We start from the raw sequence: 13,331 nt of genomic DNA on the forward strand, positions 1-13,331 counted from the left end.
GTTTCAGGAAGACATCAGAAGATAGAAGGACCTCTATTGCTCACAGATTGAAAGAATTAATATTGTTAAAATGACCATCCTACCAAAAGCCATTTATAGATTCAATGCAATGCCAATCAAAATCCCCATGACATTCTTCATGGAATTGGAGAAAAAAATCCTAAGATTAATATGGAAGCACAAAACACCTCGGATAGCCAAAGCAACCCTGAGCACTAAGAGCAATGCTTGGGGGATTACTTTACCAGATTGATTTTTAAACCATATTACAGAGCTATAGTCATAAAAACAACATGGTACTGGCACAAAAATAGACCTATAGACCAATGGAACAAAATTGAAGACCCAAATATAAGTACATGCAATTTCAGCAACCTGATATTTGACAAAGGGGCCAAGAATATTCACCGGAGGAAAGACAGCATATTCAGCAAATGGTGCTGCCAAAACTGGATCTCCACCTATAGGAGAAAGAAAGTAAACCCCTATCTTTCACCTTGCACAAAAGTCAATTCCAAATGGATTAAAGACCTCAATGTGAGGTGTGAAACTCTAAAACTGTTAGAAGAAAACATTGGCAATAATCTACTAGATATAGGTGTAGGGAAGGATTTTCTAAACTGGACATCAATTGCTCAGGAAACAAGGTCAAGAATCAACAAATGGGACCTTATTAAACTAAAATGCTTTTGTACAGCAAAAGAAGCAACCAAGGAAGTAAAGAGAACACCCACAGAGTGGGAGAAAATCTTCACCAGTGACACATCTGACGGGGGTTTACAGAATAGAGCACGAACTCAAAAAACAAAGAATCAAGAAAGGAAGTAACTCAATTAAAAGATGGGCTAAGGAACTGAACAGAGAGTTCTCAAAAGAAGAAATAAAATGGCTAAGAAGCATCTTAAAAGGTGTTCAACATCACTAGTAATTAGGGATATGCAAATTAAAACCACTTTAAGATTTTATCTTACTCCAGTGAGACTGGCTAAGATCAAGAGAAAAATGATACCAAATGTTCGAGAGGATCTGGGGAAAGGGGAACGCTCATCCATTGCTGGTGGGACAGCAAACTTGTTCAACCCCTATGGAAAGCAGTGTGGAGAAGTCTTAAAAAACTAAAAATGAACCTATAACTTGACCCAGCTATACCACTCCTTGGCATAAACCCAAGTAACTCATCCTATTGTAGAGACACTTGTACATCCATGTTTGTTGCTGCTCTTTTCACAATAGCTAAGAGATGGAAACAACCTAAATGTCCCTTGACTGATGAATGAATAATGAAAAAGTGACCCATTTATGCAATGGAGTTCTACTCAGAAGTAAAGAAAGATGAAATCATGAAATTTGCGGGTAAATGGATGGAACTAGAAACTGTTATACTAAGTGAAGTAACACAGACTCAGAAAAATAAACAACCTGTGTTCTCCCTCATATGTGACTCCTAGCACCAAATCCTGATACATGAGTAGGTATCCAGACATGACTACAGGAACGAGGATAATGAAAAGAACCAGGGAGGTAAAGGAAAAGAAAGAACCTGAAAGAGAAGAACAGTAGGAAACAGGCGTTAATAAGGTAAATATGGATAAAAATGGGGTTATTTTAATGGGAATGAGGAGGGATGGTTATACAAGGAAACTTGGGGATAAAGGGAAAGATGGAGCTCAAGAGAGGAGAGACCATAGGAGAAGGTTTTATTAAGGGAGAAACGGGAACAATGGGGAAACCATGGTGGAAGGTTAGACAATGAGAGAGATAAGTAATGCCTAGCCAGTTTTAAAAAACCAGAGGGGAACATAGTAATCCAACAACCTACTCACAAATTATACATACGACTAGCTCAAGGAACATAATATATGTCTAGTCAAGGTTTATCTGAGAATGTTTGGGTTTTGCCCAAGCTTTATCTACATAGCTCATGGTAATCAAAAGTACCAGACTGGTGGAACTAACCTTCTTGGATGTTTAACAGCCATACTTTGAGGCCTATACTAATCTGGTCAGAAGAACTTAAAGGACAGTTTTGGCTCCTTGGCCTTCAAGGTTGATTAAGTTCCAGGGGCCTATGGAACATCTCTCAAAATGTCCTGTAACTGTTGTGAGTCACCTGTCCTCTTGATCAAGGAGGCCATGGAGACCCCACCAGATGGACTTGAACCAGTGTCCAGTCTACAAAAAGAAGGTTAACACAGAGGAAACATTTCCTCCATGCTTCCAAGTGAAACCAGCCATGCTCGAGCAGGACCTTTGACTTATCTTTACATAGATGGAACTGGTAAAAGAAAGGAGCCAGGGACTCTTACCAAGCCCATATGACCCCTGAGGAACAGATCCTCAAACAACCTTAAGAGTAAAAATAAATTGGTTAATCTGGGCCAACTTCATGGTCTTAAACACCCAAAGGAAAATATAAACAAAGATTAAAGGGATCAATACAATTCTTTAAGAGTCCATGTGTACAGCTAAAGGCTACATAATAAGAAACAGTGCCAGACAGGAAATACCTTTGTTTGAGTTGTTGGCCAAGGTGGTCCAAGAAACTCCCAAAATTACTCAATGTTGGCAACTGATTGCTGTTAGATGAGGAAGAGCTGATCTTCCGAAAACAAGGAACTCTAGATAGGCTGACTAGATTCAGCAGATGAACTAGCACTGGGTAATAGCCGGGGTCTCTGATAACAGAGTGGACAGTAACAGGGATGACAGAGTATATGGACTCTGGGTGCGGGGGATATGAGAGGGTACCATTTGGGATGCAGTATAAAGATGAATAAGATTGTTTGAGATGTTTGGTATGAAAGACACACACACAAAATCAATCAATAAAAAGAAAAATAAACAAATAAATAAAATATTTTTTAAAAAGAAATAAAATAAAATAAAGGAACTAGAGAGGCAGCCCCAGCATTGAAGTGGGAATCAAGTGATGCTGTTTCTAGATCAATATCACTATTACCAAATGAACTATTGGCTGCTGGGCCTTTTGTTTTTTAACTCTCCAGAAATTTGGTAGATCAGATTACCTTTAAGGTCCATTGCAGATGCGTCATTAGCCTTGGTCACCTCTGTCAAACCCACCCATTATTCCAACTGAAGATATTACAGCATCTTACTTGCATTAAGTATATTGCCCTGACTCCTGCCTCTCTTTTAATCTTCAACTCCAAGGCCTTCTTTCTAAAAACTTTAAAAAATGTTATGGGGCTGGAGAGATGGCTCAGCAGTTAAGAGCTCTGACTGTTCTTGCAGAAGACCCGGTTCGAATCCCAGTGCCCACATTGCAGCTAACAATTGTCATAACTTAACTCCAGTTCCCGGGGATCTGACAGGCTCTTCTGTTCTCCACAGACACTGCATGACATGGGTGCACTTACCTACATGCAGGCAATACACATATACACACAGAATAAAAATAATAAATAAGATATTTAAATTTTTTAAAATTTTGTTTATGTGTAAGCATATATTGTCTGCATATATGTAAGTGCACCCGTGTTGTGCAATGCCCATGGAGGACAGAATAGGGCATTGGATCCCCTAGAACTGGTCTTATGGACAATTGTTAGCCATCATGTGGGTGCTGGGACTCGAACCTGGATCCTCTGCAAGAGCAGTCAGTGCTCTTAATCACTGAGCCAACTCTCCAGTCCCTCCCAGGCCTTTTTGACTTCCAAGGCCAGCTTAGTTGCTGTACTAGCACCCATCGTAGCCCTCATCATTGAGTCACTCTACCCCTCTGTGACAGAGCCATCAACTCCGACATTTTCTGACTTTGCCAGCCATGCCTGACGCCACCCTCATCTTCTGCAACCTGTTCTGTGATACATCTGGTCTTATTTTACCCTCACCTACACACACTCACTGGGAGATGCCCACCATGAAACTCAAAATGCCATGTGTACAATGTGAAATGTGTCACCTTCTTTAGTTCTTCCAGCCAAGAGAGCACACAGGACTCCCGAGTGATCTGCCACTCAGAGGACTGGCACCTGGCCGTGATGCTTCCGGTGAAGCCACTGCTACAGGGCAAGGTATATTCATCATTCTCAGACCCAAATCCAAAGTAAGTGCTGTAACACTGTACTGGAAAACAGCAGAGACAGAAAAATGACTCCAGACATTCCAGCACTCTATATGAAACATGCATATTCAAATGCTTTAGAAGTTTTATTTCCAGAGGCTGGAGAGGTGGCTCAGTGGTCAAGAGCACTGGCTGCTCTTACAGAGGACCTGGGTTCGGTTCCCAAGAACCACATGGCAGCTACAACGGTCTATAATTCCAGTTCCAGGGGATCCAACATCCTCTGACCTCTACAGGCACTGCCCAACACAGGTGCGCTTACATACATGCATGCAATACACTCATACACATGAAATAAAAATAATAAATAAAATGTTTTCCAAAAAAATAGAAGTTATAGCTCCAGATATAAAACCCAGGGAAAATTAACAAGTAGAAGTATCACGTTGATGCCCAACTTCATCCTTGTGTTCTTTCCTTCTTGCTCGAGGCTGACTCCTCCTTCCATGTATCTGACCTGTATCAGTAATATCACCCTTATGGAATGTCAGCTGATAAGTATTAAGTGAAAACAAGAGACTGTGGAATACTCATAAATGGAACACCCATATCCACCCTTGCTCCAAAGGCTCAGGAATCATTTCAAAAGAGGGGCTGGACGAAATCCAGTGGGGGGTTACGGAAGGGTGCCAATGGGGAAGGAGGTATAAAGATGATTAAGATGTTCTGTATGAAATACACAAAAATTCAATTAAAAATTTACCCAAAAAAAGAGGGGCTGGAAAGGCTGTAAGAGCCAGAGGCAGTGAGTCACTACAACGAAACAGTGTTTGCCAGACACAACCGGGCACTTGCTCTTATAAACTCATAGTGGTTGCAACAACATGCACAAGACCTGCGTTCAAGGCAGAGTAAATCCCAGCATGGAGAGCAGAGGTGGGCACAAAGTCCCACATGTAGCTGAGAAGCTATTGCCAACTGAGAGAGAGAGACTCAGTTTTCTTTTCTTTATTTTTTTAAAAATATTTTTTTAGACAGGGTCTCGCTAGGCAGTCTTAGCTGGCCTGGAACTTATTATGTTCCAGGCTGGCCTCCAGCTCACAGAGATCCACCTGCCTTTCCCAAGTGCTGGGAGTTACCATGTCAGAGCCCAAGAGTCAGCCTTCATTAAGGGTAGTCGACCATGCTCCAGAGAATGGCTACAGAGCCAAGAGTATATATATGGGCAATTGGACTCACTGGGTTTAAACAGAGATAGAAGACACAAAGCTGGGTGTATAGGGAAGGAGGGTTTGGAACTGGGAGGAGCTGTGGAAGGGGTGAATTTTGAGCTAGAATAAACCCTTTCTCCCCTAAGTTGCTCTTGTCAGGTTATAATATCATAGCAAAAGGAAACAAAACTAAGATAATATTTAAGAAAAAGGTGATGCGTGTGTATGTGAGACATGGAGGTGCTTTTTCCCTTGGGTCTTTGGATGGTAATTTAGAACTACTGTCAGCATGAGGGCTCTTTTGACATGCATGCCATAAAGCACTGCTGAGTCACATCCATCACAGCCCGCAGTGAAATGAGTCTTCTGTGATATTTACACTGAGACTTCAGATCTCCAATTAGTAACGATCAAAATCAGTCATCTGAACTTGAGTTCTATTATGGTAGGGTAAATAGCTGTCTGTTTCTACTGAAAGTCAGTTTTAGAACAATTTGCTTGGGAAACATAGGTCTCCAATCTACTTTCTGAGGACACCATGCACTACTAAAGAAAAACCGAAGCAAAGGCCGGGAACCCACATTACCTGTCCCAAACACTCGGAAGGAGCCATCTTTTAGTGGAAACAGCTTGTGCAGGGCTGTCTTAGCCTCCTCAGCCACCTGTTGAATGGCAGACAGGAGCTCAGCTGTGCTGCTGGAGCCTGTGACTTCATAGCCAGTAAAGATGCTTCCTTCTCTGCAGTGAAGATGCAGGATGAAAACAGAAATTTATTGTCTACACATTCAGTTACCTGGGGCCAAATTTGCGTATATGTGGCCTGGGGTCCCCGGGAATAAACTAAGCAGACTTGATACCTGTCTTCATGGAGCAAAGAGATAACACCCCCCCACACACACACATGCATGCACACACACGAATACAAACAGGCACACGTATACATACACATGTGTTCACACATGCTGGGATTACAAGCATGCACCAGCACATTTGGTTATTTATTCACTCTTTGAATGCACAACTTGTTGGAATTGGGTCTCAGTTTGGTCTAATAATTCACTGACAGTGAAGTCAAAAAAGAAAAGATTCATGATAGAGATTCAATATAATAAAGAAAGCAGTGTTTTTCCTAGTATCAAATTTTACAGAAATTTTTTCCTGTGGGACTTCATAAAAGACTTTATGGAGTAACTTAAAGGCCAGTGACCAGAAAAATATATTTATAGCAAGTGTTTTTGAAATTTTCCCATGGCTGCTTTTAAGTTAAGTATGGAAAAATGAGTAAAGTTATTTGACCTCTAAGCCACTTCCTCTAGCAAGCAGACTATAAATAGTAATCAATGTACTCATATTCAACTCTCCAAATAACTTTTGAATCGAAGCATAAACAGAAGGATGATTTACTAAATATCTCTTTATTTGCTGTAGACAATGGCTATGAAGTTTTAAGCTGTAGTACATACATAATACCCAAACAAAAAGATAATATTTCATCTGAGGCCTTTATTCTGGTTCCAAATTATACATCATGACCCCTGTAGCTGTGAAGGGGAAATATGAAATATTCACCTTTCTATACCTCACCCCTCATGTTATCCCTCGCTCCACCCAGACATGCACATCATGATCTCCTGCTTCCTCCGAAGGCTTTGTCTTAACTATTATGCTTTTGTAATTTGTTTGTTAATATGTGTGTGTGTGTATGTGTGTGTGTGTTGCACAAGTGCATGAACATTTGAATGTGTGTGTGCATGCATGTGAAGGCCAGAAAACAACCTCATGTGTCCTCAGGAAGATCTTCACTTCTTTTTTTTTATTTTAAAATTTAAAAAATCACTTTTTAAAATTTTATGTGTTTTGCCTGCATGTGTGTAAGTGCAACTGTGTTGTGTAAAGCCAGCAGAAGCCAGAAGAGGGCATCAGATCTCCTGGAACTGGAGTTACAGATGGCTGCTAGTTACCATGTGGGTTCTGGAAATCAAACATGGGTCCTCTGCAAGAGCAGCCAGTGCTCTTAACCACTGAGCCATTTCTCCAGCCCCCTATTCACTTCTTTTGAGACAGGGTCTCTTGCTGATCTAGAAATTAGACAAGACTAGCCAGCCGGCAAGCCCCAGGGATCCTCCTGTCTCTTTCTCCCCAGTGCTCGGACTACAAGGGTATACTACCACACCCGGCATTATTACAGGGTTTCTGGGAATCAGGCTCAGGAACTCATGCTTGCAAGGCATATGCTTTACTGAACTGTCTCTCCCACACTACTTTTGCAATTCAGTTCTTTTACCTTTACTTTCAATGCTCTTTAGTATTTAAGTTCCTAAGCTCATTTAAGTAAAAATTAGGGCCTTCCTCTTCAGACATTTAGAAAACACTTCATTGGGAAGCATCCTATTAGAAAGACTAGTCAAAGCTGGGCACTGAGAAAGGGGTGGGAGGTATTCAAAGGCCAACCTTGGCTACAAGGCAAGTTCAAGGCCAGCAGGACTATCACTGGACATTCTCAGGATGAGTACACAACTCTAGAGAGGCCCTTCTAAGGCTGGTACTTACCGGAACTGGGTGACCTGAATTGACTCAAAACCTTGGATTCCTCTGTATGCTTCTTTAAGCTTAGAAAAAAAAACAAAGGACAATGTTTCAGTCTTTGTCCTCAAACATCAAAAGACATTTGAGCAAAAGATGGACACAGACAATAAGTAAACCAACCTCAGCAAACAGCAAAGGAGGGAAAAACCACGGGAAGAAGTTGTGTGTTGCATCAAACACAGCTAAAATGAACAACTGAGAATGGACACACACATGTGCACATACACACGTGAAATTTGTGTTTCAAGGTTGTGATTTAAAAAAAGGTGAGTAATCAGAGGCCGGTGAGATGGTTTCATCAGAAAGTGCCTGCCACACAGTCATGAGGACTGGAATTCAGATTCCTAGCACCCGTGGGGAAAACGGGGCATGGTCAGATCCATCTGTAACTGCAGGGGGGTGGAGGGAACACAGAGATAGCCAACTGGTGAGTGCTGAGTTCAATGAGGGACTTTGCCTCGAAAGAATAATAAAATAATATGATTGAAAGCAATATTGGAAGATACCCGGTATCTACCTCTGGCCTCTCATACATGTGCACAGATGTTCATGTGTACCTGCATGTACACAAAGCATGAAAACATGCACACCACACACACACACACACACACACACACACACACAAAGTGAATAATGAACTTCTTAGGAGAGGAATATGATGCTAAATAATATAATAAATTTACACCAGATCTGTGCTCTCCTTATCAAAACCAACTATTAATTCTTGCAGGTATTTAAACTAAATCCATCTGCTTATGTCTTCAGTGAACACCACGCCAGCCATCATCTCTGACAGAGGTACAATGACTGTTCTAGCTCTTATGTGACCTCTCCATGAAGTCAAAAGTTTTGCTCAGTAACTTTCAGAATAAATTAAAATGCTGACAATTGTGTTTAGGTTATGGTAATTTTCTTTATGCAAAATGAAATACACAAAAATTCAATAAAAACAAATTTTAAAAAATAAAATAAATAAAAGCTAGAAAACATAGAGAATCCTTAGTTTAGTATAGTATTCAAATAAGTAACAAAACTAAACACAAAATAATAAGTCAATTGACAAAAATTTCCCAGGAAAATGCTCAAGAAAAATGCTCTGTCAATTGTGCATAGAGCAAATAATGACTCTGTAGTAATTCTTGAAAAATAAGTAATTAAATATGTATGAAGGGATTAAAGAGATGGCTCGGTGTTTAAAAGCACACACTGCTCTTGTAGAAGACCCAAGTTCACTTCTCAGCACCCATGTTGGATGGCTCACAACTGCCTGTAATTCCAGCTCCAGGGGATCACACATGCATCTTTCCACACAGAGACACACACAAACATACACACAATTTAAAATTAAATAAATTGCTGTAACACATAGCCAAGTACACACAGTTGATGAGGTCATAGCTCCTAGAGAAGAACCCACTCCTGTCACTTTCCTAGACCAACGTAATTTCTTACTGTATTCTAAATATGTGTCCTGATATCTACAGACAGGTGTACGTCTCACCACTCATCGAAGAAGCTTCTTTTTGCAACAGATGGAGATTCTTATGAAGTTCCCCAACTGTTCAAATGAGGAGAAAAAGTGACTGTGAGGTGCCCAGCCCTAAGGGACATGTCTACAATGCAACCTCTACACCTAAGGCTCAGGGAGCAGCTGGGAAAAGGGGACTGGAAGTATTGTGAGAGTCAGAGGGACAAGACACCTGCTGATAGTTAATGCATTCTAGATATGATAGGGAAGCAGTACCAATGAAATCTCCATAGTACGGAGAAGATCGGCAAAATGACAAACCAGTTGACACGCCAAGGTAAACGGGGGAAATTTCACAGGATTCCACCTCTAGATGAAGAGCTACAGGGAAAATGGCTGCTGAGGGAGGAAATTTAACAATACTAACGAAGAGGGTAAGAAACTGAGAGGGAGTTGAGGGTCATGGGAGGAGTTAGAGGCAGACTGGGAGGGGAGGAAATAATGCAAATACAATATTCATGTATGAAACTCTCGAAAATGAAATATTAAAAAAATTAAGTCTTTTAAAAATATGTGTATTAAGAGGCTGTGGAGCTATCTCAGTCAGTAGAGTGTATATCTTGCAAGCATGAAGACCTGGCTTAGATCCTCAGGATCTGCATTTAAAAAACACCCTGGTGTGTTGGTGCACACTTACAATCTCTACAAACTCAGCATTGGGGAGGTGGATACAGGCAGATCCGGGAGCTCATTGACCAACCAGCTTAGTTGAATTGTTGAGCCCCAATGAGAAAACTTGTCTCAAAAATGAAAGATTGGTGGTACCTGAGGATCGACACCTGAGATTGTCCTCTGACCTCGACATGCGCACACATGCATGTACACATACACACGCACACGCACACACAGACACCCACATGCACACCACTATGTAGGCAGAAGCACACACAAAATGTGTATTAAATATCCATTTTAAATTGAAAAACATCAGAACTTGTGGATGCAAGCAAATCCTTATGTAGTAAGTAGATAGTGCTTACTTGATTTTCAATTTCAGTTGTATATTTGGAGTATACAGCAGAAGATGAATTCAAAAGGTCTTTGGTAAATTTTTTATTAATTTCGAAAGTGCCCCAAACCTCTATGGGAAATAAAAAAACAGTTTTTAGATACAATAAATTCCTAACTTGATTTTAGTAGCAACCTAAAATTATGGAAGTACAATTCAGAGCCCACCTGTTCAATGGTAGAATTTCTATTTCTTTTCATAATATACATTCACCTAAGATAATAAATGAAACACATAAAAATCCAGGGTTTTCAGATGTGAATTTGAAATAATAATGGGACAGTGAAGGTGACAGGGACAAACTTCCAATAGGTAAATATGTGGATGAAAGAGAGTGAAAGAGGCAGATGGTGGACACTGAAATATGCCTCTATCCCTCTATCCAAGGCACTTTGCTGCCACATTACCCCAATTAAAGAGAGAGGAGAGAGAGAGATGTGCTCTGTGCTATATGTATGTGCACATGGTGTGTACACACATGGAGGTCAAAGATCAGTATCTGGTGTCTTCCTCAACTGCTCTCCACCTTATTCTTTGAGACAGGGTCTCTCACTGAACCTGGAGCTCACTAATTCAGCTAGACTGGCTGGCCAGCAAGCACTGGGACCCTCTGTTTCCACCTCCCTGCTTCTGAGATGACAGACATGGGCTGCTAAGTTAGATCTTTTCTGATGTGGGTGCTAGAGATGCAAGCACTTTATTGAGCAAGTCATTTCCCCAAGCCCTGAAAAAAAAATCACAGCACTATTTCCTAACTGCAATGCACCCTTTGCCTGCTTGCTCAGTGCTAGTGTTCCTCTGCAGTGTGTGGGTCTCTCTGTGAACAACTCCTGCTCATTCTGCATTCAGGACCCAATCATCACCTCCTCTGAAAGCCCTTCTCTGGTCCCCACCAGAGTCTTTTCTACCTCTGAGTTCTAACAGTACTTTATCCATCTGTCCCTATCTGTTCCTACAATACTATGGGAAACTCCTTAAGAGTGCAAGGTTGTCTGATCCATCTTTTTTTTGTTGATGGATTAGGCATGGATCTTCTTGCAAAAGACAGGCTTTAATTGATATCTGTTAAACAAGTTACATTCTTTTCTTTCTTATATTATGCCTGGCTTCCTAAAAAAAAAAAAAAAACCTGGAAATTAATTCACAGAAAGCAAGAAAAATGCTTCCTTTTTACCTCTCCTAGAATTTCCCCCAGGACTGGGCATAAAACATGGTGCTTAATAAATGCATGTTGCCAAGGATGACCAGTTAATCTGGACTATATTTGACTCCTCCTTCAGTCTTCCCTTGTTTCTAAAATCTAGATCTTCAAGATGACTAGAGTAGTCTTTGGGGAAGTAGCTTCTCCTCCTTCAGTTCTCTTTCTTGTCTCCCCCTCCCTTTCTTTTCAGACAGTATCTCATCCCGACTATCTTGGAACTCACTGTATAGCCTACGCTCACCTCACATTCATAGCAATCCCCTTGCTTCAGTCTCCTGAGGGCCAGGATTACAGGCATCAGCCACTGTACTTGGCTAGTGAGAAATTTCTTAAAAGTTTATTATAATCTGTAGGCTCTGTCACTGGGATTACCTCATCTTCACCAAACAGAAACCAAAGTCAACAACAGTTAACCTTAGCTGAGGAAGCTCCCTCAGCAGAGAGAGAGAGAGAGAGAGAGAGAGAGAGAGAGAGAGAGAGATTTATTTGTTTACATTTGTTGAAATTCTTACCAGTCCATTCAATACAATCACCATGAATGGATAACTTCCTTCATATATCTAGAGTTAACATTGGAAAGAAAAACGAGTAGGAAGAAGACGTTGCTTACTCAAGCATCAGGATTTTATTGAATCTCCCTAAATCTCAACAGAAAAACAAAATGCAGAACTGAACTTCAATTACCTCGAGGCTCAAATGACATCCAAATGTCAACCTGTGGTTTTGATTCTTCCACACTTAGGAAGCTCTCACTGGGTCTAGACAAGTCTAACAGAGCATCTCATCACTACCCTTCAGCATCAGCTCTCCTCAGCCAGGCAAAGGGCTACAGTACTGTCTCTGTTGCATGCTGGGATGGCCACCCCAGCCCAGAGGTGCTTACTTGCTCTCTCACAGAAGTTGACACTCTGACTGAGGTCAGCACGATGGCATTTGCAGCTTGAGAGGGCTCCAGTCTTGTGAAAGTAGCAGTTCTGGGGGTCGAGGCAGGAGGGAGGAAACCAGCTATAACTGTCTTCACAGGCACACTGCAGGACCCCATTTAGGCTGCTGCAGTCTGCGCATACACAAAAACAGAATGTGGTTTCATGGATTCTGCTTTCTAAACTGACTATTGCTCAGTCCTTGGCTTTGACTTGGAATCTGAACCAAGGATTTCTCACCAGAAGCTTAAAGGATAAATTCAGGATGTCAATATGGTATGGAAATGTCCAACACCATAGACTCTGAGATTGGTCTCAGAATCCTAGTGTTCAAGTTTACTTTTCTATTGCTATGATAAAACATTCTGACAAAAAAAAATATTGGGGGAGGAAAGGGTTTATTTCATCTCATAATTCCAGGAAACAGTTTGTCACTGAGGGAAGTCAAGGTAGGAACTCAAGGCAGAAACCTGGAGGCAGGAACTGAAGCAAAGATTGGGAAGGGACACTGCTTACTGGTTTGCTCCCCATGTCCCATGCTCAGCCTGATTTCTTATACAACCCAGAACCATCTGCCTAGGGGTGGCACCATCCACAATGGGCTGATCACTTTCACACGAACTAGCAATTAAGAAGGTACCTCACAGACATGACAACAGGCCAATCTGATGAAGGAAATTCCCTTTTCCCAGGTATGTCAAGTTGACAGCTGAAGCTAAGTAGCACATCTAGCAAAGTTAAAACTTAAATGGCTGGGCTTAGCATGTAAAATGAGATTGCACATCACACAGATCCAGCAAGAAGGAAGAGAGAAACAGAAGAGGATATTTGCAACATGGGAGTTATTGA

General features: G+C 41.2%; 1 protein-coding gene across 1 annotated transcript in view; it reads right to left on the reverse strand.

Moving 5' to 3' along the window:
- The window catches only part of Adgrf1 (adhesion G protein-coupled receptor F1), a 61,791-nt gene that overhangs the window by 24,082 nt on the left and 24,378 nt on the right, over positions 1–13,331 (reverse strand). The window contains exons 6-10 of the mRNA XM_017801571.1: positions 12,443–12,616; positions 10,330–10,430; positions 7,786–7,844; positions 5,822–5,973; positions 3,923–4,086 (exon numbers count right to left, since the gene is read on the reverse strand). Of these exons, the coding sequence (XP_017657060.1) occupies positions 3,923–4,086; positions 5,822–5,973; positions 7,786–7,844; positions 10,330–10,430; positions 12,443–12,616 (650 nt within the window). The remainder of the gene's footprint in view (positions 1–3,922; positions 4,087–5,821; positions 5,974–7,785; positions 7,845–10,329; positions 10,431–12,442; positions 12,617–13,331) is intronic.

Source organism: Nannospalax galili, unplaced genomic scaffold (genome assembly GCF_000622305.1).
Source record: "Nannospalax galili isolate Female #2095 unplaced genomic scaffold, S.galili_v1.0 scaffold803, whole genome shotgun sequence".
In the NCBI taxonomy this organism is placed as follows: Eukaryota; Metazoa; Chordata; class Mammalia; order Rodentia; family Spalacidae; genus Nannospalax; species Nannospalax galili.